Here is a 21718-nt window from a genome sequence, read left to right as displayed (position 1 = left end):
ACGGAGGCAATGGGAGGGACTGTCCCAAAACAAAATGTACACCTGAATCAAGGTCAACTTTTCTTTATACACCTATGAGCTGTCAGCGGGACATTTTTTCATTTTTTTTCATAGAAATTTGTCAACTATGAGGCACAAGAAAATAATGGTTACTAGAATGTGTTTTTCTACTTAGATAATCGTGACATTTTCTGCTCACCCATTCGTATGACTATCTGCAAAAAGGTTGTATGTTTACAAATATGTTGCATTGGTATCTTAATGTAGGCAATTTATACTAAGACCCCCAAAGGGAGGGGGAGGAAAGGTGGCCATGTGTCGTCACTGAGTGTTTTGTCTCTCTACTTGCATTGGTAGAGTATGTTGGCTGGCCGCTGGGGTATAATTATGTGATGGGATAACAGTTGGAACACAGCTTACTAGCTCATCTCCGTCTCCATGGTGATCGGCTGTCTCTGTGGGTCATGATGACAAGTAGGAAATATTTAGCTTCACCTTCTTGTGCAAAAAATATTTAATGACATGATTTCTGACGACACTTGACATGATAAAGTAAAAAAAAACCTAAATGAAAAATATTGTAAATCACATCGCATTAACAAATGCTAGTCGAAATGGTAAAAAAACTTTATCGAAAAATCTATAATTATTGGTTAAAACTGGCCACTGCATCTCTCATTCTCTTCTCCCAGTCCTCTCCTTTCTCTACCAGCTCCTTGTGCTCAGGCAATCCAAACAGACACTCGACTTGCTCTACCCTTGGCACGGGAACACCACCCCTCTCCATCACCTGAGGGAATTTGGCCGGAGTAGCCGTAGCTATGACCACTATCTCTTCCTCTGGGTTCTGGGCTGCCAGTCTCAAGCCAGCATTCATAGCAACTGCTGTGTGTGGGCATATAGCATAGTTGTTCTCCTGCCACACTTGCTTCATTGCGGAGAACAGCTCTTCAGTGTCCACTCTGGCTGTTTGGAGGTACGTGTTCGTTTTGGTGATTGCTTCAGGCAATTTGCAGCGTCCATCTCGCTCAAAGCTCTCCATTACATCTCTTACTATTTGAGATTTTTGACTGGTGAGATAATAGAATATTCTCTCAATGTTGTAGGGGATTTGTATGTCCATTGCAGAAGACGGGGTGTGTACTACTGAATCAGAAAGAGAGAAATCGTTGAGACGAAACGTGCGATCGACAATATCATTCTCGTTTACTGTACTCACAATTTGAAGGGGAATTCCCATTGTACGAGCAACCACACATCCTGTTATGTTCCCTAGTCCTCCTGTAGGCACACAAAAGGTCACATATCGATCCACAGTTGGACAAATCTTGAGATAGAGGTAGGTAAAGTGTACAGCTTGAAGGAGAATGCGACTGACATTAACTGAATTAAAACACGCCAGGTTGTACTTCGAAACAAATTCTTTGTCGGCAGAAATTTTCCTGAGTGGAACATCGGCTTCATCTGTAGTACCTTCGACTGAGAACACTTTGACATTCGGAGCATCAACTGTTGTCATTTGTAGCTCTTGCACGAGACTGACACATCCCCGTGGATACCAGACAACAATGTTTATATGCTTTGAGCCCAGAACACTGTGAATAGCGGCACTTCCAGTATCACCTGAAGTTCTCACAATGATGTTGGCTTTACGGCCACTTTTCTCAAGAAAATAATCCACCAATCGTCCGACAACAGAAAGAGCCAAATCTTTGAACGAGCCAGTTGGACCGTGCCACATCTCAGCCACTTTAACAGAGCCCACCGTTTTGAGGGGAATGAGATCATCTGGATCGTCAAACTTCGAGTAACATCCGTCTAAAACACCTGCAATATTTGTGATTGTGAATGGACATTTTCGTGGTAGTAGATCTATATAATTATGTGTACATGCATAGGTTATTCTTGTGCACAAGGGCTGTACAGCTAATACAATTAACTCGCCTCGGGCAAGAGTTCTATACTAATTAGCTACATGCAGCTCGAGGACATGTCGTAATAACGTAGTGCTAGAAATAGTTACATTGTGAGCCTAAAATTATGCAGTTGACCAATTTTAAGGCTCAGTTATTCGATTACTCTACAATTTCAATGGAGGGAATTGTACAGGCTTTACTATACAATATGAATGCCGCTCCCATATAGTAGTATCACGCATTAATCTCTAGAACTACGGTGACCTACATGTATAGCCACAATTACAATGACGTCAATACTGGAATTACTGTGTACAAAATTAGAGCGTGATGAGTTTGCTATAATATTATAGCAATGCCTGTAGCTTCTACGCTGTAAGTATGCTAAATCTACTAGCAACTCTGTACAACTTAAGGATCGAAACAGTGTACCGTACAGCTGGTAATTTCTGGGGGACAAAATATTCATGGTTTTCGTGGTTGGAGCTCTGACCACGAATGAAGCGACCTTGCCTACCAGTGTACCGTACAGCTGGTAATTTCTGGGGGACAAAATATTCGTAGTTTTCGTGGTTGGAGCTCTGACCACGAATGAAGCGACCTTGCCTACCAGTGTACCGTACAGCTGGTAATTTCTGGGGGACAAAATATTCGTGGTTTTCGTGGTTGGAGCTCTAACCACGAATGAAGCGACCTTGCCTACCTTTACCTGCAGTGCAAGCAGCAATCACTATCCACAAAATTACTAACAATACGAATGTTTTGCCCCCTGAAAATCTATACGGTACATCTTTGATGTCAGGCTTTTGACTGGCTTATATTTCAGCCAGGCATCTTGAATATAGCTATGGTTTTGTGGTCGGGGTGATATTGGCCCCTACCACATCCTGGGGTATCGATTAGCTTGTATGACTGTATAAACACACACACAGACCAGCCATTTATCCCAGCACTTGCCGATCAACAAATCAACAAGTTTAGTACTTTGAACATTGGTCGAAATGGTACCCTAAACTTAAATGGGGATCACTCTCTTGTTACTGAGAATATATGATATTCTCAGTACACTGAAGAGCGTGACATAGGCCACAAATTATGTTACAGGTAAATTTCAGTACGTATTACTAGAAGATTCACCCCACAATACATAAGAACGCTCAGCTACATTTAATATGGTCAAATCAGTAAATCTAATATATATACACGTGTGTGTGTGTGTGTGTGTGTGTGTGCGTGTGTGTGTGTGTGTGTGTGTGTACGTGTGTGTGCACTGAGAGAGATTATAGATTATAGAGAATAAAAATAATAACCCTGGCTATATAGAACCTAGTATAGACTTACTCTGCAATTCCTCTGCAGTGATCTCATCAGAGGAGACAAAATGAGGGAGCATGGCTTGCAACAGTTCTTGGGCTGATAGCTTGGCCCATGCTCTTAGCTCCTCTCTACTGAATGAGGGCAGTGTCTCTGGCAAGTAGAGCCCACCGTCTGGAGCATATCCACTGAGTAGGGCTTGCTGGAATGAGACACTGGGAGAGACACCACGAGTAGACTTGTAGAGTACCATGACTTTTTTGCTTCCAAGAAAATGGTCTGCTGTTTAGCAGCTTGGAGGTCATATGACGCAGGGTGCAGCAGAGCTCTGCAGACTCGAGATCAACCCACTTTTATTTGCATAAATTCCGTAAAAAATTTATTTCTACATAGTCTTACAAAATTTATGTTGCAAAATAAATTGAAAATGCAACAAATCATCGTTCTTTCCCAGAGTTTCTCACTGCTGGAAACTGGCCACTGCGTTCCTCATTCTTTTCTCCCAGTCTTCTCCTTTCTCCACCATCTCCTTGTGTTCAGGCAATCCAAACAAACACTCGATTTGCTCCACCCTTGGCACGGGAACACCACCCCTCTCCATCACCTCAGGAAACTTGGCCGGAGTAGCCGTAGCTATGACCACTATCTCTTCCTCTGGGTTCTGGGCTGCCAGTCTCAAGCCAGCATTCATACCAACTGCTGTGTGTGGGCATATAGCATAGTTGTTCTCCTGCCACACTTGCTTCATTGCAGAGAACAGCTCTTCAGTGTCCACTCTGGCTGTTTGGAGGTACGTGTTCATTTTAGTGATCGCTTCAGGTAACTTGCAGCGCCCATCTCGCTCAAATCTCTCCATCACATCTCTCACAATATCTGTTCTTTTTCCAGAGAGGTAGTAGAACAACCTCTCAATGTTGTAAGGGATCTGCACATCCATTGCTGAAGAGGGTGTCAGCAGCACTGTGTCGGTCATAGAGAAATCGTTAAGACGTAGCGTACGATCGACAATATCGTTTTCATTCACCGTACACACAAATTTCAGGGGCACCTCCATGTTACGAGCAACCACACCGCCTGTAACGTTTCCTAGGCCACCGGAGGGCACACAAAACGTCACTTCTCGATCCACATTTGGGCATACTCGGAGATAGAGATAAGAGAAATGTATGGCTTGAAGGAGAATGCGACTGACATTAATCGAGTTGAAACACGTCAGGTTGTACTTTGAAACAAAGTCTTTGTCAGTGAACAATTTTTTCAGTGGGATATCAGAATCTTCTGCAGTTCCGTCAGCTGAGAAGACTTTGACATTTGGAGCATCGACCGTCGTCATTTGTAGCTCTTGCACACGACTCACTCGTCCCCGTGGATACCAGACCATGATATTGATATTCTTTGATCCCAGAACACTGTGGATAGCGGCACTTCCAGTATCGCCTGAGGTGCTCACTATGATGTTGGCTTTACGACCACTTTTTTGGACGGTGAAATCTACCAAACGTCCGACAATTGAGAGAGCAATATCCTTGAAGGCACCAGTTGGACCGTGCCACATCTCGGCCACTTTGACTCCACCCACTTTTGTGAGGGGAATGATGTCATCTGGATCATCAAACTTCGAGTAACATCCATCCAAGAGACCTGTATGTACATACAACAAGTTGATAACATACACTTTTCGGCATGTCATTGCTTTATTACTGTATGATGTTTCGAAACTTAGTGCAGATAATTATTTACTCTTCAATTCCTCTGCAGTGATCTCATCAGGGGAGATGAAATGAGGGAGCATGACTTGGAGTAGCTCCACGTAGGATAGCTTGGCCCATGCTCTTAGCTGCTCTCTACTGAATGAGGGCAGTGTCTCTGGCAGGTAGAGCCCACCGTCTGGAGCATAGCCACTGAGTAGGGCTTGCTGGAACGAGACACTGGGAGAGACACCACGAGTAGACTTGTAGAGCACCATCACTGTCCTTTCTAATTGATGCACATTTTTTTGAGTGTGCTCCTTTTAGACCCGAGAGCTAAGGTGACGAAAAAGATGTCTGCTGGAGACTGGTGTTTGATTGAGAGCGACCCTGGTGTCTTTACAGAGCTCATTAAAGGCTTTGGTGAGGGAATAAAATTATGCTCTCAGTTTTCAACAGAGAGTTAGGTCTCAATAACATAATACCTTATCTCTAACCCCCCTGCCGCCCCCCCCCCCCCCAGGTGTCCAGGGCGTGCAAGTTGAAGAACTGTGGAGTCTCGATGATGATTCATTTGAGCAGCTGAAGTAAGTAATAATTATACGACGACAACGCACGCAAACCTTTTACCTCGGACTTCTAACATATTAACATGTATGTATGTATGTGCCTATACTATATGTGCACGTACCTCAATACCTTGTGCCAGCACGTGACTTCCTTCCACTAGGCCAATTCATGGTCTAATTTTCCTCTACAAATGGAAGCCGGGTGAGGAACCTCAGGGCTCAATAGTACAAGACTCTCGGCTGAGGGATATCTATTTTGCCAAGCAGGTGATCAACAATGCTTGCGCCACCCAGGCCATCATCAGTGTGCTGCTCAATATCTCACATACTGACATGGACTTGGGCTCTGTGCTTGCTGACTTCAGGGACTTCTCAAGAGCTTTCGACGCATCTGTAAGTTGCTCTAGCGCTATTGCTATACTCGATCTTCGTAAATAATAATAATGAGTGCCACAAGCTCTGTGTTCTGAGGCGCCACAAACAGTTAAAAACTAGGGCCCGTAGGTAACTGTTTTACTGTTTAGGTAGAGGACAGGCTCAGATTTCCAAAGGTCATTTTACCCACAGGGCATTATAATGATTATGATAATTATAATGGCACTGCAATAATTATATCAAATGCTGTCACTGCATTTCCTTTGATCTTTGAGGTAAAAAGGCAACAATTGCTCGTATGTCTTTATGAAGCATCCGTGGTGTATTTATGTAGTTTTGTTGCTTGGCAGCCTGTTTTGAAGGCGCATATCTCAAAGTTATGTGGTAGAGGTACGTATAGTCGTATTAATTAGCTACAGCCTGACGTACAACTCAAATGGTTATGTATATCCTATTGAGATTTTAGGCTGCCAGTTGCTATACATGTACATGTAGTCAGTGGTAACAACAATGCTCCTCCACTACAGACTCGAGGCCTAACTCTCTCAAACTCTGAGCAGATTCGCAAAGTGCACAACAGTTTCTCAAGGTAATGAATGTCTCAGCGACCTATCAGCATGCACCCCTGTTATCAGTAATTATTACAAGCTGGCTTGAACACTCAACACTCGTTCCCGGCCACCTTGACTTTTCTCTAATTGAATGCTAATCGGCCGGGGATCGAGGCTATAGAACGCCAGTGACTCCTTTCTTTCAATTTTGCTGTTCTAGCTAATAGAATACAGTAGCTCAGCTAGGGCTGTTACTGTACAACTAGTAATACACTTTTGATGGGATTGTGTTATGTACGTACATGTATTTACATGTATGTGCCTCTCTTAAGAGCTACTATTTCAATTGGTTACTTACAGGAAGCAGAGATACTTAAGCGTTTCGTTTTTAGCAAGCACAATTCATATGACCCCACAATTTCTACATGTAGCTGCTATAGTGTACTTTTAGTTCTCTTACTACAGGCAAGAGATGTTTGAGTTTGACAAGGAGCTACAAAAGAAGGACGATGATGTGTACCACTTCGTGGCCTATGTCCCCATCAAAGGTCGGCTGTACGAGTTGGACGGGTTGAAGGAGGGGCCGGTGGATCTGGGCAAATGTGATGAGGGAGACTGGTTGAAGAGTGTGAAGCCTGTGCTCGACAAGAGGATGCAGAGGTGAGAGTGTACTGTAGAGCATGTGTAAAGTGTTGTGCCCTTCAATAAGCATAAACCTAACCCTTCTCCCTAATAATAATTATTATATACATACTCTTTTTGTTTTAAGCCTTGATGTAGTCAGGTTGCTTAGAGCTGCCTGATCGAGGAAATTAAACCAACTGTATGTAGGTGTAAACATTTTGGAGCTCTTTCAATGTGTGTTTTCTGTGACAGACAATAATAATTAATCCATTGATTTGAAAACTGAAGTAGAAATTCATCAACCTCAAATGCCCACACACAAAATGCAGTGGTATTGAGGGCAACTAACATTCATTTCCTATGAACCACTGTTTCACTTTTGTTATGTCTGGTTTCTTCCTTGTTGGGATGCCCCACTCCCCCTGTTGGCAAATAGTGTCAGCTGACTACAGTCATGCTCCAGTGCATGGGTTCCCTAGTTGGCTGCCTTAAACGTGTTGGTCCGTGAGTTGGTGGGTTTTATGTTGCCCCGGAAGTGTACTCCATACTGATATACTTATCCCATACTTGTACGTAATTACACATGTGCATCAGCTCCTGCAGCTCTGCATATATGCGGCTGGAAGTCACGGCCCTGCATATTTTAGCATTGAGGTCAAGGTTGTTGTTCACACAAAATCTTTCCCTCAACCACGTCCTTTTTTGTATTTTATTGACCAAAGCACACACACACACACACACACCACAGCTATGCAGCCGATGAGATCCACTTCAACCTAATGGCTGTCGTGTCTGACCGCAAGAGAGAGCTGAGCAGAAAATGCGTGGGCCTGGACAAAAGAAGAGACCTGGCTGCTCTGAGGGTAATTAGTACATGCACTTTATTACAACAGACCTTACATATCCCCACATCAACGTATCACGTACACTTTATAAGTTAGTAGCAGCCCCATTATTTTATGAGTTGGTTCTTGGTTGAGTGATGCCCTGATTTTAACAGTTTTTCTTCTTTCACTCACACTAACAGTTCACACTTGGGGAGGGTTCATTGTAGGCAATCCAACAAACACTGAACAAATGTTGTGCTGTTATACTGTTGAGGAGTTTTTTGTACACAAACATTTTGAAGTAGGACCTGGGGTGCCTGGTTATTATAATTATTGCAGTCGGCCTTTCTTCAGGGGTGGCCATTAATGCTGTAATTTTCTGTGTCATCACATAATTATACGTGTGTAGCTAAAAACTTTGTCATTCTCAGATCCAGTCAATCATGGAGGGAGTGGAGGTGATGGACGAGGGTCCCGGCGGGTTACCTAGCGACCTGGAGCAGCTGGCAGCTATCATTGAGGATACTGAGAGCAAGATAGCCCAGTGCAAGGTCCAACTAGCTCAGGAGAATACCAAGATGGAGAGATATCAGGTTAGAGCATTCTTAGTGTCACTTTCCTCATAGCTTTATAATAATGTTAGTACCGTAAATCCTCGACTAAGCCCCGGGTTGTAATAAGGTCTTGATATTGCCGGTGATTCAACAGGGTTTAACGTTAAATACCTCTTCAGTTAGGTAATACGTCATGTCCAGGCGTTTAAGCAAGTAATAAGAAAAGTTGGAAGCTCATTACTTATTTATTACAAACCGTTCATCAGTGCATTAATAAGCATGGCAGTGTAAGAGCAGACAACCATGGTCTTGCGTTTGAAACCTGTAACATTTCTTACGTAATATTTTTAGTGGCCCGTGGGCACTGGTTTGCTTCCTTCAGCTGGAGAACATCCGTCGTAAGCATAACTACCTCCCACTGATAATGGAGGTGCTCAAAATTCTGGCTAAGAGAGGAGAGTTAGTGAAACTCTGTGAACAAGTGAGTTGCCTTCTAGCTTGTGGACACTCGCACAAAATTTTGTATACTTAAGGGCATTTTATATTTTCTTTGTAAAATGGTTGTTCTCTGGTCGGAGATTTTATACTGGAGTGTCACACTTAAGTCGTTTCATTGTCCAGAGAGTCTTTTGCTTTACAGATATTTTTAATCAGGGTGTTTAGGCCTTCTCATGAGTGTAATGAAAATTAATTGCCAATGTCTTTGTGCATGTACAGTGTACAATACAGTAGACTCTCGCTATTCTGGCTCTCTGAAGTACGGCCACCTCGATATACCGGCCATTTGGCTTGGCACGGAATGCTAGCTATATGTTTACTGCACAAAACTCACCCTGAAGTACTGCCACTCGCTATTCCGTATACCAACCAGTGCTGGCTGTCTCAAACAAGGTTTTCAATTTCATACGTGTATTACGGCCGGATATGACGTTTTGGGTGTGGTTTAGCAAATAAAATTGGATTACACTTTAATAGAGAACAGAATGATTCATTATCCTTCGTTATACTTGAGACAAGAATTTAAGCCGCGGCTATTTCCCGAAATACATCCACCTCGCTATTCCGGCCAAGCTGCATGGTCCCAAGGGTGACTGGATTAACGAGAGTCTACTGTGTAGATCTATAATAATTATTGCAGTGGTTTCCTTATAATTATAAGTGAAACTGTATTGCCCACAGGCTAAGACAAAGAAAGCTGAGCAGAGAGAAAACAAAGAAAAGACTGCTAAAGCATAACTCTGTGCTTTTCATTGCCTATTATTATGTTTATTGCATGAATCATTGTCAATATTATTATTATTGTACATCAAAAGTACAGCAGTTAGCAACAAGCGCGCGCATGTGCAACGCTGGATCATGTGATGTCATTTTTAGCAAGAAGAAGGGAGGGGCTCAATCAAGCATGGTGTGGTTTAACTAGCTTCCGTAATGGCAGGACATCCTCATCCTGTCCATGGCGATACTGGAGCACGTCACCCAAATCGCCTACAAGAGCAAGATCATAAGCAAAATGCCAAGGCTCAGAGCGATACACTGAGAAGAATGGCAATGAGAAATTCCTACGACACTCGATCCCTCGGGAGCACTCCTGCATTGCGATGCTCTACTAGATCTAGTAGTAATACTACACCATGTACTAGCCCAAGTCACACTTTGCTACCTCCAATCAGCAAAAGATCTCCAACTCTGCAGCAAACTAAACGCAAAGAGCAGAGATCAATGTCTCCAGCAAATGTTCGGTACTTAGATGAACGTCCGCGGAGCTCGTCTGATCAACTCCAGTGCTTGGGCATAAAGAAAGAAACATCAGGTACCTTGAAAAGAAGTTCAAGCCAATCCAGTGTTGCAATGAACAAGACGACGTCCACAATCCAGACTGGATCCAGCAGTTACGTGTATCATACTCCCAGTGGAAGAAGAATCGGAAGTACGAACAGAAAAGCATACGAAAATGTTAAGCTGCAGGTTGTTTCATCACAATTAGAAAATCAAACAGATATCAAGAGAAGCTCGAGTTGGTCTACAATTGCTGCCAATAGCACTGCAAAGTCATGTGAGGATAAAGACTCTCTGCATTGCTCTCCTACTCGGAATTACAGTGATACTATGCCCAATGGTAGTTCCTACCATGTCTCGGACTGGAGTGACGAGGCTGCTGTTATCCACCCTCAGCAGTTCAAGCACAGCTCTGGAGGCAAGGTGAGTGCTAAAGATACTCTCGTGTGCAGTTGTGTAAGTATGCAAGCTCAAATTGAATTCTCAGACTTTGCAGCACATATTGTTTAAGCTAGTTCAATTTGTTGGCTTGCATTGTCTTGTTTTTCTCCATTAGTTGTCAAGCTCATACTTTGTCAATAAGTGCATTTTACGAAGCTTTGTCTACGGTTAATTGGTATTTGGAATCCACATAATCCACTTCACCTAGGTATACACAATAAAAAGTCAGATAAAGAGACTCTTTATTTATAGTGAAAGTACATACTTTAGAAGGCCTTTGTGAGTTCAAAGGTAGCTAAAGTTAATAAGCTTTAATCATAATGATGTGTACATTGTATGTAGCAAATTTTGACTTATTAATGGTGGTGGTGTTTTTTGCAGGTGTGTAATGCCTGGACTGCAAATGCACATACGCTGGGCACGAGGCACTCACAACCATTGATTCAGAAGCAATGTGAGTGTACAATAATTATCATGTATTTGGGAGTGCAAAACTATTGTGGACCTCAATTTCGTTCTTGTGGCATTGGTATTACCATAACGCAAGTTGTTTGGTGAAAGTTTTCTTTAAGATTATATATACCTTCCTCATTCCATCAATCTGCTCATTCCATCAATGTGTTAGTTGTTTGTTCAATTCCACTTGTTACAAACACATCAACTCTAGTGCATGTTTGACAGTTGATCATGTCACTCTTCATAAGATCGTCGTTATAGGCACTTAAGTTTATAAGTTGGAAAAATTTCCCTCTTTGAAAATACCCAAGAGAAGCTTATTTGCAGATTGAGTCCATACAATAATTATATCCCTCTTGTCGTCATGATAACACTTGTTTGCATGTATAATTATAATTATGTGTGACATAGCAACATTGAAAGATTTACAATCTTTAGCGAGTTGATTTATTAGCGAACTTGTTAGCAATCACATTGATCAGTTGGTATTGCCGGTTGGATACTTATAACATGACCTCAGTAGTTTAAGTTCCTATGCAGAAACACCTTAGTAGGCCTCTGTTGTCCTCAGTGCATGTTGTTGGGATTGTTAATTTGGCATGAGTGCTTTTGTGATCTTTCAAACACATTTCTTGGCAAGGCGGGCACCTATAGTCTTATGTTCACTACTTTGTTTTGACTGAATATAAGCCTCATAAATATTTGGCACACTTGTGCAGTATGTTAATAGTCTGAATGCTGAACTGATTTGTCAAAGAGCAACCATTATAGTATCCATAGTTACCCCTACCAGTCAGATTATTGTCCGTTTATGGTATGACTTTGGACGCAGAAGTGTCTTAATTTTGGCTACCAAACACACAACTACACTCTTTTGGGATTCCTTAATTTCCTGTTATCCTACCGGGATCTACCGGCTGATAGCGACTATTTGGGGGGATAAATCAATGCGATTAAATTTGCCTACCTATTTCTTTCTGTTAGTTTGCCTGCCCACTTTTATGTGTTTCCATAGTGATGAGCGTGTGTAGGATAACGTGGTAAAGAGGGTATTATGTTTGTGGCATACTGCCCACTGGTTGTGTATACCACACTCTTCCCTCACCACCCGCTAGAACACACAACGCTTGATTCAGACACAAACTTGTTTGAGCTTCAAGGGCCTCCAGTGAATCAGCTATCCTCCGTTTGTACTGACACAGATAGTCGAATGTCCTGTTGTTACAATAATAATCATTTATACACATGCACTCCCACCCTCTTGCCGGTAGCTATGTGTAGTGTATGCATGTCTAGAACACAGACATACACACTATACAATGGCCCTTGTACACTCTCTATAGCTACTAAGTAGTACGAGACTAAGCTAGTTATAGGTTATTAAGCATAACATTTGTTTCTTCTATAATAGGCAACAGCTACCACTTTAGGGTCGATGGGGAGGGGGGTATAATTGACTCAGAAACTCCAATAAAGGCAGTTGCATGGACTGTACTCTTAAGTACTTCCAAATGAAGTGGTGTTTGTGTACACATCCAATTCCTTTGTTTTCCTTGTGTCAGCTTTGTAAGGGTGACAGTGTGCAGTAAATATTTTTGTGCAGTGTGCCGATTGTGTGCTCAGATGCACTCGCACATGTACAATGCTATGCTAATTATATAAAATAATTATGCATCGACTGACATACACACCATTATAGTGGATAAAAGTGATAGATTGTCTCTCTCCCCTCACAGTACCCAACAACTATTCCCCCAATCACCAGCTTCCTCGGTTGTCCCTGGACTCTAGCTACCAGAGGAGCTACCAGTGTCCACAGTACATGCCTCACTATGACAAGAGCCTCCCTATCACACGGTTTGGGAGCACACCATTCTCTCTGCCAGCCAATGGGATTGGTGAGTGCTTGTTCCTTAATTTATAGCCGTCTGGTTTCTGTCAATTGCGACCACCGTAATAATAATTGCACCCATCTGAATTTGTGGGTGGTGTGTTGTCATATGTACACAGATTTATACACAAACATCTACCTTTGTGTGGGTTTTGTTTATATTTATGACACTGCCTTTATGACAGTGTGCATCTAATTAGTGCATAAATAATTCTTTTAAGGCTAGGCACACTTTTTGAATTAAACGTACATACTCCTAGCTATAGCTATAGCGTTCTGTTTGATCGTGAATAGTGGCATGTGCAAGGTATTAATAATAATGCTTACCATAATTATCCTCTTTCCTCATGTGTAGTGCCCAACCTGATGTACAGTCACGGTCACCCAGCCAGTCAGGTGACCACCAGGAGGGTTCGGCTGCACACGCCCAGAGGAAAGAAAGTTGCTTCACTTGTATGAACAGTATATTGCGTATGATGTTTGGTTGCAGCTTACAGGATATTGATGTACAGCTGTTGATCTGTTTAATTTTGGGTGTGTCAACTATAATAGTCAGTTTTCTTTTACACCATCAAATCACTATCGACAGTTTTGATTAATATTTATGTTTCATTGAAACTTTCAATCACTCGTAATTCAATTCAATTAATAACAATAATTTATTGCAATAACAGTCTATAGAACACGTACGATAACAATTTATTATAAGCAGTACGTTGTACTTGTATAATAAGGAGATGAGTATAAACCATTTTAGTTATAATTAAACACACTTGTACGTATAATTATAAACATTATTTATACTGTCCCATTGCAACAACGCAACACAAAACACAACATAAGATAATTCAATAGATACAAAAAAAACAAGACTCGTGACTACACAGTACTCTCAGGGTTGAGTGCAGTTAACGAGGTGGTGATGACAGGGCCTCCTCCATAGTGCTGATGGAAGTAGGACCACGTGGCAGAGGACATTTTTCGATACGAGTCAGCGTCGGCCATTTTGTAGGTGTGGTCAGCCCCACCCAATTCCAGGAGAGGGGTGTTGTCAATAGGTCCAGGAGGGAGCACATCTATCGGAGAGAACAGTAGCAATTGCATCATGTTGTGTAATACAATTGTATCCCAAAAGTCAACATTTTTGATAATCCAAGAAACGATTACGGTACCGTAATTTCTATAATTTATTAACAAAGTACAGTGCTTTCGTCACCAACATTAATTTTACTTTTGTACACAAAACATAGTAGTACAAAAGTACCCCTAAGTTTCTCCACCCTTGCCACACACACACACACCAACCATACCTAGGGTGTTGCACTGAATGAAGCTCTTCCACTTGTTCACCCAGTCCATACTCAACAAGAAGGGCTCAGTCTTCGAGTTTGAAGTCTTCTCAATCTGTTGAATCTGGACAATAATAGCGCTCAATCAACTGCGTACACGTGCAAATACGCATGCACTGCTGTCTTTTGTGATCACCCTATAATCAGGTCACCCTCTATGATACAGCCAGGCTAATACGTCCCCAGGAGTACTCCTGATAGGTCCTACAGTGTGTATTAACAGGCTGCAGGCCGTCTGCCCAAAGGGGTAGTTACGAAAGCATGCAGGCTTTACTGCTAAATTGTGCGTACATGAAAAAACTATACGTTCATGTACCTGGTGAATTTTGTCCTTTTCTCTATTCCTCTTAGCATTTAGCTGCTCCAAATTGTAGGGGCAGCTCACAAACAAGTCTTTCTCCTGTAGCAAACACACTCATGTCATCATTATGCCTCGGTGCGCATGCGCAAGCGAGGTGTACAGTAGTGTGTTTGTGTGTGTGTGTGTGTGTGTGTGTGTGTGTCTGTCTGTCTGTCTGTGTGTAGACTGCTATAGCTGCTCAAGGATCAATGAAGTGCAAGTAAGAGTTTCTATAGGCTTCTAGTCATGTTTTCTTGGATTTTAATTCATGGATTTGCAAAAATTAATAATGATTCGTTCTCGAGTTATGCCTTACTTGGAATGCCATTGCAGCCTTTTCAGAAGAGCACGTAGCCAAACTTGTTTACCGAGTGTTGCTACTCTACTTAGTAGTTAGCTCTGCACTAGAACGCTAGCTATTGGTAGCTGCAAGAGTGAGAATAGAGCTGCAAGGCTCTGCTGATGGCAGCCAGACTTAAACTTTTGGCATCGATCGTTTTTAACAACAATTACAGTCGATCATTACCCACTCTTCCAGTTTTGCATGCAGCAAATTGAAAAAATGTTCATCATGTGTATAAAATTAAGCTATTAGATTATGTAGCTTTGGCATCTCCACTGAGGTATCAGCACCCGCGGTGCTTTCATTAATATTAAGTTACACTCGAATCTGTCAAAATTTCGTCTACCTTTTAACACAAAATTAATGGTGAAAGGTGGACCACCAATTGTGTATTTGGAAAGTAACATGACTTCCTGTCTGAAACACGTGATCGATTAATGACAATTTGGCATTGCTGTGTGTGTGTGTGTGAGCAGTGGCTCCAGGCGCTCGGATTGTTCAGTAAGTAGGAAGTCGCGTTACTTTCCGAATACATTTGATGAGGTAATGCTTCGTTTGATACTCTGGACTCTTGCTATTAGTTACAGCTGCTCTTGCCGTACCTGACACAGGATGCACGGGTCCAGTGTACTGACAAGAGGTCCTCCACCGTATTTACTCTGGAGCCGGTCCCACACCTCTCTCCTCACCGCCATCGAGGACTGGCGCGCCACTTCGTCATGTACCACACTGCCATGGTGACAGGCGTACTTGTGCTGGAAGATTGGACCTGCCAGCATGTGTATGTGTACAGTGTGTGTGTGTGTGATGTGTGTGAGGGGGGGTGGATGGTGATTGGCATACAAAATGAACAAAATTTTTAGATAGAGTTGGTAAAAATGTTGAATGTGATTGTAAGATTCTTGGAGATACTAACTTTGGTTACTTTATCACAGGGTATATACTTTTTAGTAGAGGTGGCGGCAGCCATTATGGTTACCTGGGTGAGAGCAGTGTTTGGCCAGGTGCAGCCAATGTCTAGAGAGGTAGCACACGTCAGGGGAGGGAAGGGTCGTCCCTTGTTTCGGCAGCTGAAGGGGGCGGGGTTTGAGCATACACAATTATCTTAGCAGGTCTGTTCATAAAATATGATTAGGGTAAAGATCATCAGTAAGCAAGGGTAACACTTTGGATGAGTCTTTGGTATAATATTATCAGGGTTTCATCTAGTGGGGGGGGGGGGGCGGGGGGGAAGCTTCCCCCCCAAAAGAGAGGGGAAAATAGAAGGAGAGAGAGGGGAGGGAGAGGGAGAGGGAGAGGGAGAGAGAGGGGTACTATGCCCAACATTATCTAGACACAGTCTTTTGCTACATGTATAGCTTTGCTAGAGGATGATTGGTCATCATCACCTAGTCTTACCACAAATCTTTCCATTGCTTTTGTATATAATTAGTACGTGTGGTTTCTATAGTGTTCTGTAGATACGGTCCACAATTTCAAACCAGCATACCAAGTTACATGGAATTGTCGTCAATGCACATTGGTAGGAGCATATCGCTAATAGGTGCCAACAACAAACAACATAGGGGTGTGGTGACCAAAAGTGGGCGTGGTCTTGGATTTTTCACGCTAGCGCGCGGTTTCTTTTCAAACTTCCCCCCCAAACTTAAGATCCTGGATGAAACCCTGATTATGTATCATATGACTCCTCACCAGTGTGACAGTGTCCACGGGTTGGGCAGCAAACGAGTCTGTAGGGGGTACCCTCCGGTAGAACAAGACGTAGCCCTCTGTGTGCTGCACTGTGTCAGAGGACACTGGACGAACCTTGGTATCGTTGAACTCGTACCAGCTGTTGTTGCCACCGTTACGAGCAAACGCTATGTAATGACCACCTAGAGAAGGAGAGGAGATGTGAGATACAATTAATAGAAGGCTATTAGCTAGTGGGGTACTGAAAGAACATTGATGTGCAGGCTTTATTTCCAGGCTCAATCGGGGCTCACTGTACATTTATAATAGTAATTAACCAAGTCAACTAGGATAGGCTGATAGTGTGAGGTCAGAGGTTATACTTTACCATAATTATATATATACATCAAAACAATAATATTTGACACTCAATCATGAGGCCTCACCTCCGGCTCCTCCTATGTGATTGATGACAGCGTCCAGATTGTACCTCTCCCTGCGACCCTTGCCCTCCCTGAGGTAGCCACCCATCTCCAGGTCTGTCAGAGGGAACGTGATGTTGCGACTGATCTTGGTAGAGAAGTATGCGTCGAATTTGAACCGCTTCAGGTGAATACACAAGACATCAGGCAGCTTGATAATACTCGTCTGCTTCCGGCTGTTCTGGAAACTGGAAAGGGAATGAGCGATAAACTGTATTCACGCAACAGTTTGCTTTTATGTACGTACATGTACAATGACAGGAAATTGGGATTCTTATGACTAGAATCCCTAACTTCCTTATCATGTTATTGAGTGCACAGATGGCTTTATTGTTTGTTTGGGAGACACAAAATGCCCAATGTACTGACCTCTTGCAGTGTGTACAGAAGTATTTGTTGTCTCCCTTGAGTTCACAGGCATCAAAGAAAGCGTTCAAACAGTCCTGGAGGTCAGTAGGGGGTCCAACAAAGAGGTCACGAGTGAACGTGCTCACGTAACTGAACACACTGCAAAAACCCTGCTTGAAGTTGTTCCTGCTGCTCTCCTCTGATTGGTCGCCACCGTCACAGCTGTCATCTGGTTTACGACTAAACTTGTTCATCTCTTTGCGACCTACGTGAAAGAGAGACAACTAATTGAGTAGACACGCTTTTATTATTAGGAGAATAACTTGCTTATTTCTGGCACTTTTTGAACATGTACCCAGCCTAATACAATTGTATAAGCAGGATTTCTTGTTTGCTTCGAATGATTGCAAGGCTTAGGGCTATTCAAACTTGTTAGCCACAAAACTGTCATGTGATACACAGTACATGTGTATACCAACTTATAGGAAACTCTTTCTAGCGAGCACACAACAGACCACACGTACAGACACAGACAGAGCTCACCAGGAATGGATAGTGAGAGATCGTGGAATGGCTCGTGGATGACCGAGACCTTCTTACAAGACAGACACGTCACCTTGCTCTCCAGGACCCCCTCAAACACCTGACTCACAATGCTGACAATACGAGGCTTCTCTGCGACTGAGGGTGGGAGGTGATGCGTAATAGATAAATAATACATGCTATAACTAAATTATGTCTCACGGCTATTTTCGATTGTGTAAAATAATGGAAGGGACTGTACGACTTTTATTACATATTTGTTATCTTGACAACATGATATAAATACGTGTATGCACGTGTACTCAAGCATTGTATGCAGTGGGTGTGACTGTCATGTACAGCTGTAGGGGTGTGTGAACATGTTACATGTCCTCACCTTTCTTTGCAGCTGGTTTCTCCCTCAGCACGACACCACCTCCACTCTCAGAGCCACTAGGATCCACGCATGTGCTACCATCAGCAGTGGCCTCGTCCTGACCTTTAACCTCCACAATGGGCTCAAGTTGCTGACAATCAGACATTGATTCCTTTCGTTCTTGTTCCACAACAACTGTGTCAGATTGATTGGTGGGTCCAGAGCTGGACACAGTATCTGTCTGAGGTTTGTCAGAGGATGGATCTGGACCACTAGTCCCCTTCACTCTAAGGCTGTGCAGTGTGACTAGCCCAGTGTCCAGGTCCACTAGAAACACCTCTCCTTCCTCCCAACGCACACTACCGTCGTTGGTCACACCCACTGCCACACCCTCCACGTCACCTTGCTGACTGGATAAGTGAACCTTTTCCAGAGAGCTTTTTGAGCCCCACTTTAGCTTGCTGTACGAGCCCTTCCGCTTAAAATTGAAGGTAGGTGAAGAAGAGGGTTTTCGTTTCAAAGTGACTGGAGAGCCTGAAGCAGACCTCACTAGTTTGGAGCTTGAGTCATTGGAAACATTCGAGTCATGGGAAATGCACGACATCATGCTGTCTCTATGGCAACAGTCACAAGACTTTTTACCACACCCACACTTGATGTCACCGGGGATGAGGAGGCCTATCTCCTCGTGGATCTGTGAGAGGAGACAACGCAGAAACTCTTGAGCGTCTTGTTGGAGAACGCCTTTAAATATCTTGTTCTTCATTACAGAGGATACTTTGCGTGGGGAGAGATGGCCAGGGTGTCTGTAGTGGAAGATTAAATTATGATTACTAGGGATTAAATGAGGGGCTTTCCACAGTACTTACAGTACATGTACATGACTTGTGTAGTGTAATTAGAAGCCCAGCAGCAGCTTCAGTGTCTATGAAAGCAGTAAGGGTTCTCTCTACAGAGCCCAAGGGTATGTAAGCTCAGCCGTTATGGCAACTTAACAATGGTTGCCCAAAAATGTCCACACTTTAAAGACAAAGAAAGTGCTGACTACTGTACAATTGTGGTGATGTCAAAACATTATGCGAATATGAGAGGACCTTAGTCTCACCTTTCAGAGGTCCACATTTGCCTAAACATGTTGGAGAGACAGTCAGCTGCTCGGTTGTGGGTGGAGCCTGGGTGACAGTCGATGAAGTACTGACGGAATGGGGGGCTGTGGGTGGGAAGAAACGTGAGAGGGGGGATGGCAAGAAGTCAATGTTGTGAAACAAGGGAATAATTATACACAAGTGTAAAAGGCTATCAAATTACAGTACACATGCTTGGAATGAACTGGTATTGGTGTAAACTGAGATTGCTATACAATGGTAGTAACAGACTCAACAAATGAAATTATAATTAGTTAAACACACACACACACACACACACACACACACACACACCCACCCACCACACGCACGCACGCACGCACGCACGCACACACACACACACACACACACACACACACACACACACACACCAGCAAAACAGTAGAGCAATACAAGCTAGCTTGTAGTATACCAGGACATGGCTGCCAATATACAGAAAGCCTGGTAAGGACACCACTAAAAGTTACATCACTATAAAAGTTACATGAGAAGTAGTTTTTGAGCCAATTCTTGACTTTGCTCTGATTAAGTACATACGGTATATCTTCTAATTTATCGGACAGTTCTAATTACCCGGACACTCTTTTGGGCAATTTTCGTTGTTCTAATACAACGGACACTCCAATGCTGTAATATTACATTTGTTCGGACAATACACATGTACCTTAAAAAGTTGAGTTACATTCATACGGCAAGTAACACTTAGAGTGCTGCAGTTAGATAGCTTTGAGTAGCTAGCTAGTGCAGCTATTCAGTCGTACCCTAGCTGTTCTATTAAACTTAGCTAGCTCGCATGCAGCTGCTTGCTTGTTCTTATTATTCCGGACACTCCGCATGCTCTACAAATAATCTGTTCCAATTATACCCAGACAATTTCCATTTTTTGCTGTCCGATGAATTAAAAGATATACATATCTTCTAATTTATCGGAGCAAAAAATGGAAATTGCGCAATTTACATGTACCCTATACGGTACATGTAAATTGCGCACAGATGCTACTCTAGACAGTGGGTGCTGATCCACTAACCAGTTGGAGAGGGCCTGTAGAGTGGCATTCATGTAGCAGGAGTTGCCCACGTTCACCAGACCCACTAATCCTGAAACTGAAAGTGAATATATAGTAACTCACTCACTTTCTTTAAGTGGATTGCAATGGGCACCTCTTTTGCCTTTCAGCATGGACATTGTTCAATAGTTAGCGAGTGTATAATTCTTAAAATATACGATGTCTAAAGTGTAATCAAATGATGAGTAGTTAGTTGCACACTCCAGGATCGTTCCCAAAGAAACTGAGGGCTGAAATTTCCCCCCATGCATCACAAGGATAACAGCCCATAATCACAAAGCCCTGGGGCTTATCAACTCACCAGTTTCCCTCTTTGTTCTGCTAGTCTGGCGAGGGTCCTCAGAAGATCCACTGGCCTGAGGGGGTGAGATGGACAAACACACAGCTGTGAATGATTCCGATTGGACGTATTACGGACACATCATTTTTGAGCATTGAATTTGTTCAAAGGTAAATTCAACTCTTAAAAGGTCGATGTATGTGAGTAGTCAGTTCTGAGCAATAGCAAACACACGGACCATGGGCCAGCATTGGAATGTTCATTAAAACTAATGCTCCAGGCAATACCAAGTTTTCACAGCTGTTCTTTCATAGTACCGTACACATTATATTAAGGAATTGGGGTCATTTCCTCACCAAAGAAACCAGGGGATATGGCTACTGGTCAACAGAAGGAAACAGCTTTGTACATAGATCTTTTGTTTACAGGGCTAGGGTAGACATGTTATTTTGTCGATCACGTCTCTAAGTTTGAACTATACACATTCGATTCATCGAAAAGCACTCAGTTCTCACTAACACCACGTACATACAGTGTACTAGATACAACAACACAGTAGCTCAAGTGAAAGGTACTCTAGCTCTAGGTAGAGGGCTCTCAAACACACCTTAGCATGTTGAAGTGGAGTGCCTGGCAAAGCCCTGGTGATCTTTTCCATTGCCAGCTCACTTTCAGGGACCACACAACACACTCACTCGGGGAACGTACTAAAATACAATCGCTCCCCTACACCATAGACGTACTGAACAGAAGAGAACTCTTTTATCTATGCCTAGCCTAGCTAGCCTGCCTCAAAACAGTGTTAGATGGGCG

General features: G+C 42.9%; 5 protein-coding genes across 7 annotated transcripts; 2 read left to right on the top strand and 3 right to left on the bottom strand.

Annotated features, from left to right (window-relative positions):
* Nucleotides 1-494: 494 nt before the first annotated feature.
* LOC135343133 (threonine synthase-like 2) lies at nt 495-3580 on the bottom strand. Its single transcript, XM_064540101.1, has 2 exons — nt 3258-3580; nt 495-1827 (listed from the first exon to the last, which is right to left on the bottom strand). Exons 1-2 carry the CDS (start codon nt 3481-3483, stop codon nt 647-649), a joined length of 1407 nt encoding a protein of 468 aa, XP_064396171.1. The 5' UTR covers nt 3484-3580; the 3' UTR covers nt 495-646.
* A 1-nt stretch (nt 3581) lies between these two features.
* On the bottom strand, nt 3582-5196 carry LOC135343132 (threonine synthase-like 2). The gene is made up of 2 exons (XM_064540100.1): nt 4971-5196; nt 3582-4871 (listed from the first exon to the last, which is right to left on the bottom strand). Exons 1-2 carry the CDS (start codon nt 5194-5196, stop codon nt 3691-3693), a joined length of 1407 nt encoding a protein of 468 aa, XP_064396170.1. The 3' UTR covers nt 3582-3690.
* A 6-nt stretch (nt 5197-5202) lies between these two features.
* LOC135343135 (ubiquitin carboxyl-terminal hydrolase isozyme L5-like) lies at nt 5203-9733 on the top strand. 2 transcript variants are annotated; one of them, XR_010397064.1, is made up of 9 exons: nt 5203-5341; nt 5442-5505; nt 5649-5880; nt 6390-6451; nt 6879-7073; nt 7786-7900; nt 8296-8457; nt 8770-8899; nt 9598-9733. XR_010397064.1 is itself a non-coding variant. In XM_064540103.1 (9 exons), the coding sequence occupies exons 1-9, from the start codon at nt 5215-5217 to the stop codon at nt 9652-9654; spliced, it is 1113 nt and encodes a 370-aa protein (XP_064396173.1). In that variant the 5' UTR covers nt 5203-5214; the 3' UTR covers nt 9655-9733. The 2 variants fall into 2 exon arrangements, 1 of the variants encoding a protein (XP_064396173.1); XM_064540103.1 differs by having other exon boundaries at nt 8801-8899.
* A 113-nt stretch (nt 9734-9846) lies between these two features.
* On the top strand, nt 9847-13627 carry LOC135343136 (uncharacterized). The gene is made up of 4 exons (XM_064540104.1): nt 9847-10617; nt 11017-11089; nt 12828-12989; nt 13338-13627. The coding sequence occupies exons 1-4, from the start codon at nt 9847-9849 to the stop codon at nt 13439-13441; spliced, it is 1110 nt and encodes a 369-aa protein (XP_064396174.1). The 3' UTR covers nt 13442-13627.
* On the bottom strand, nt 13623-21705 carry LOC135343123 (ubiquitin carboxyl-terminal hydrolase 20-like). Of its 2 annotated transcripts, none has more exons than XM_064540088.1 (14): nt 21513-21705; nt 20927-20981; nt 20587-20662; nt 19519-19623; nt 18435-19219; nt 18059-18196; nt 17537-17780; nt 17132-17355; nt 16707-16888; nt 15994-16084; nt 15617-15783; nt 14648-14731; nt 14293-14395; nt 13623-14058 (listed from the first exon to the last, which is right to left on the bottom strand). In XM_064540088.1, the coding sequence occupies exons 1-14, from the start codon at nt 21561-21563 to the stop codon at nt 13862-13864; spliced, it is 2502 nt and encodes an 833-aa protein (XP_064396158.1). In that variant the 5' UTR covers nt 21564-21705; the 3' UTR covers nt 13623-13861. The 2 variants fall into 2 exon arrangements, with proteins under 2 accessions (XP_064396158.1, XP_064396159.1); XM_064540089.1 differs by having other exon boundaries at nt 14293-14386.
* Between the last annotated feature and the right edge of the window lie 13 nt (nt 21706-21718).

The sequence above is a fragment of the Halichondria panicea genome, chromosome 10 (genome assembly GCF_963675165.1).
Source record: "Halichondria panicea chromosome 10, odHalPani1.1, whole genome shotgun sequence".
NCBI lineage: Eukaryota > Metazoa > Porifera > Demospongiae > Suberitida > Halichondriidae > Halichondria > Halichondria panicea.
This window is presented reverse-complemented; position numbering and strand designations above follow the sequence as displayed.

What these genes read in the sequence shown, in the direction of transcription:
- LOC135343136 (XM_064540104.1), top strand. Translation starts at nt 9,847, where the DNA reads ATGGCAGGACATCCTCATCCTGTCCATGGCGATACTGGAGCACGTCAC. An exon ending in ACCATTGATTCAGAAGCAAT is followed by an intron (nt 11,090 to 12,827) that starts GTGAGTGTACAA and finishes CTCCCCTCACAG; the next exon opens with TACCCAACAACTATTCCCCC. An exon ending in TCTGCCAGCCAATGGGATTG is followed by an intron (nt 12,990 to 13,337) that starts GTGAGTGCTTGT and finishes CCTCATGTGTAG; the next exon opens with TGCCCAACCTGATGTACAGT.
- LOC135343135 (XM_064540103.1), top strand. Translation starts at nt 5,215, where the DNA reads ATGCACATTTTTTTGAGTGTGCTCCTTTTAGACCCGAGAGCTAAGGTG. An exon ending in GTGCACAACAGTTTCTCAAG is followed by an intron (nt 6,452 to 6,878) that starts GTAATGAATGTC and finishes CTCTTACTACAG; the next exon opens with GCAAGAGATGTTTGAGTTTG. An exon ending in GAGACCTGGCTGCTCTGAGG is followed by an intron (nt 7,901 to 8,295) that starts GTAATTAGTACA and finishes TGTCATTCTCAG; the next exon opens with ATCCAGTCAATCATGGAGGG.
- LOC135343133 (XM_064540101.1), bottom strand. Translation starts at nt 3,483, where the DNA reads ATGGTACTCTACAAGTCTACTCGTGGTGTCTCTCCCAGTGTCTCATTC. An exon ending in CACTGCAGAGGAATTGCAGA is followed by an intron (nt 1,828 to 3,257) that starts GTAAGTCTATAC and finishes CAAATATTGCAG; the next exon opens with GTGTTTTAGACGGATGTTAC.
- LOC135343123 (XM_064540088.1), bottom strand. Translation starts at nt 21,563, where the DNA reads ATGGAAAAGATCACCAGGGCTTTGCCAGGCACTCCACTTCAACATGCT. An exon ending in CAAACACTGCTCTCACCCAG is followed by an intron (nt 15,784 to 15,993) that starts GTAACCATAATG and finishes ACATGCTGGCAG; the next exon opens with GTCCAATCTTCCAGCACAAG. An exon ending in CATTCAGTGCAACACCCTAG is followed by an intron (nt 14,059 to 14,292) that starts GTATGGTTGGTG and finishes TCTCTCCGATAG; the next exon opens with ATGTGCTCCCTCCTGGACCT.
- LOC135343132 (XM_064540100.1), bottom strand. Translation starts at nt 5,196, where the DNA reads ATGGTGCTCTACAAGTCTACTCGTGGTGTCTCTCCCAGTGTCTCGTTC. An exon ending in CACTGCAGAGGAATTGAAGA is followed by an intron (nt 4,872 to 4,970) that starts GTAAATAATTAT and finishes ATGTACATACAG; the next exon opens with GTCTCTTGGATGGATGTTAC.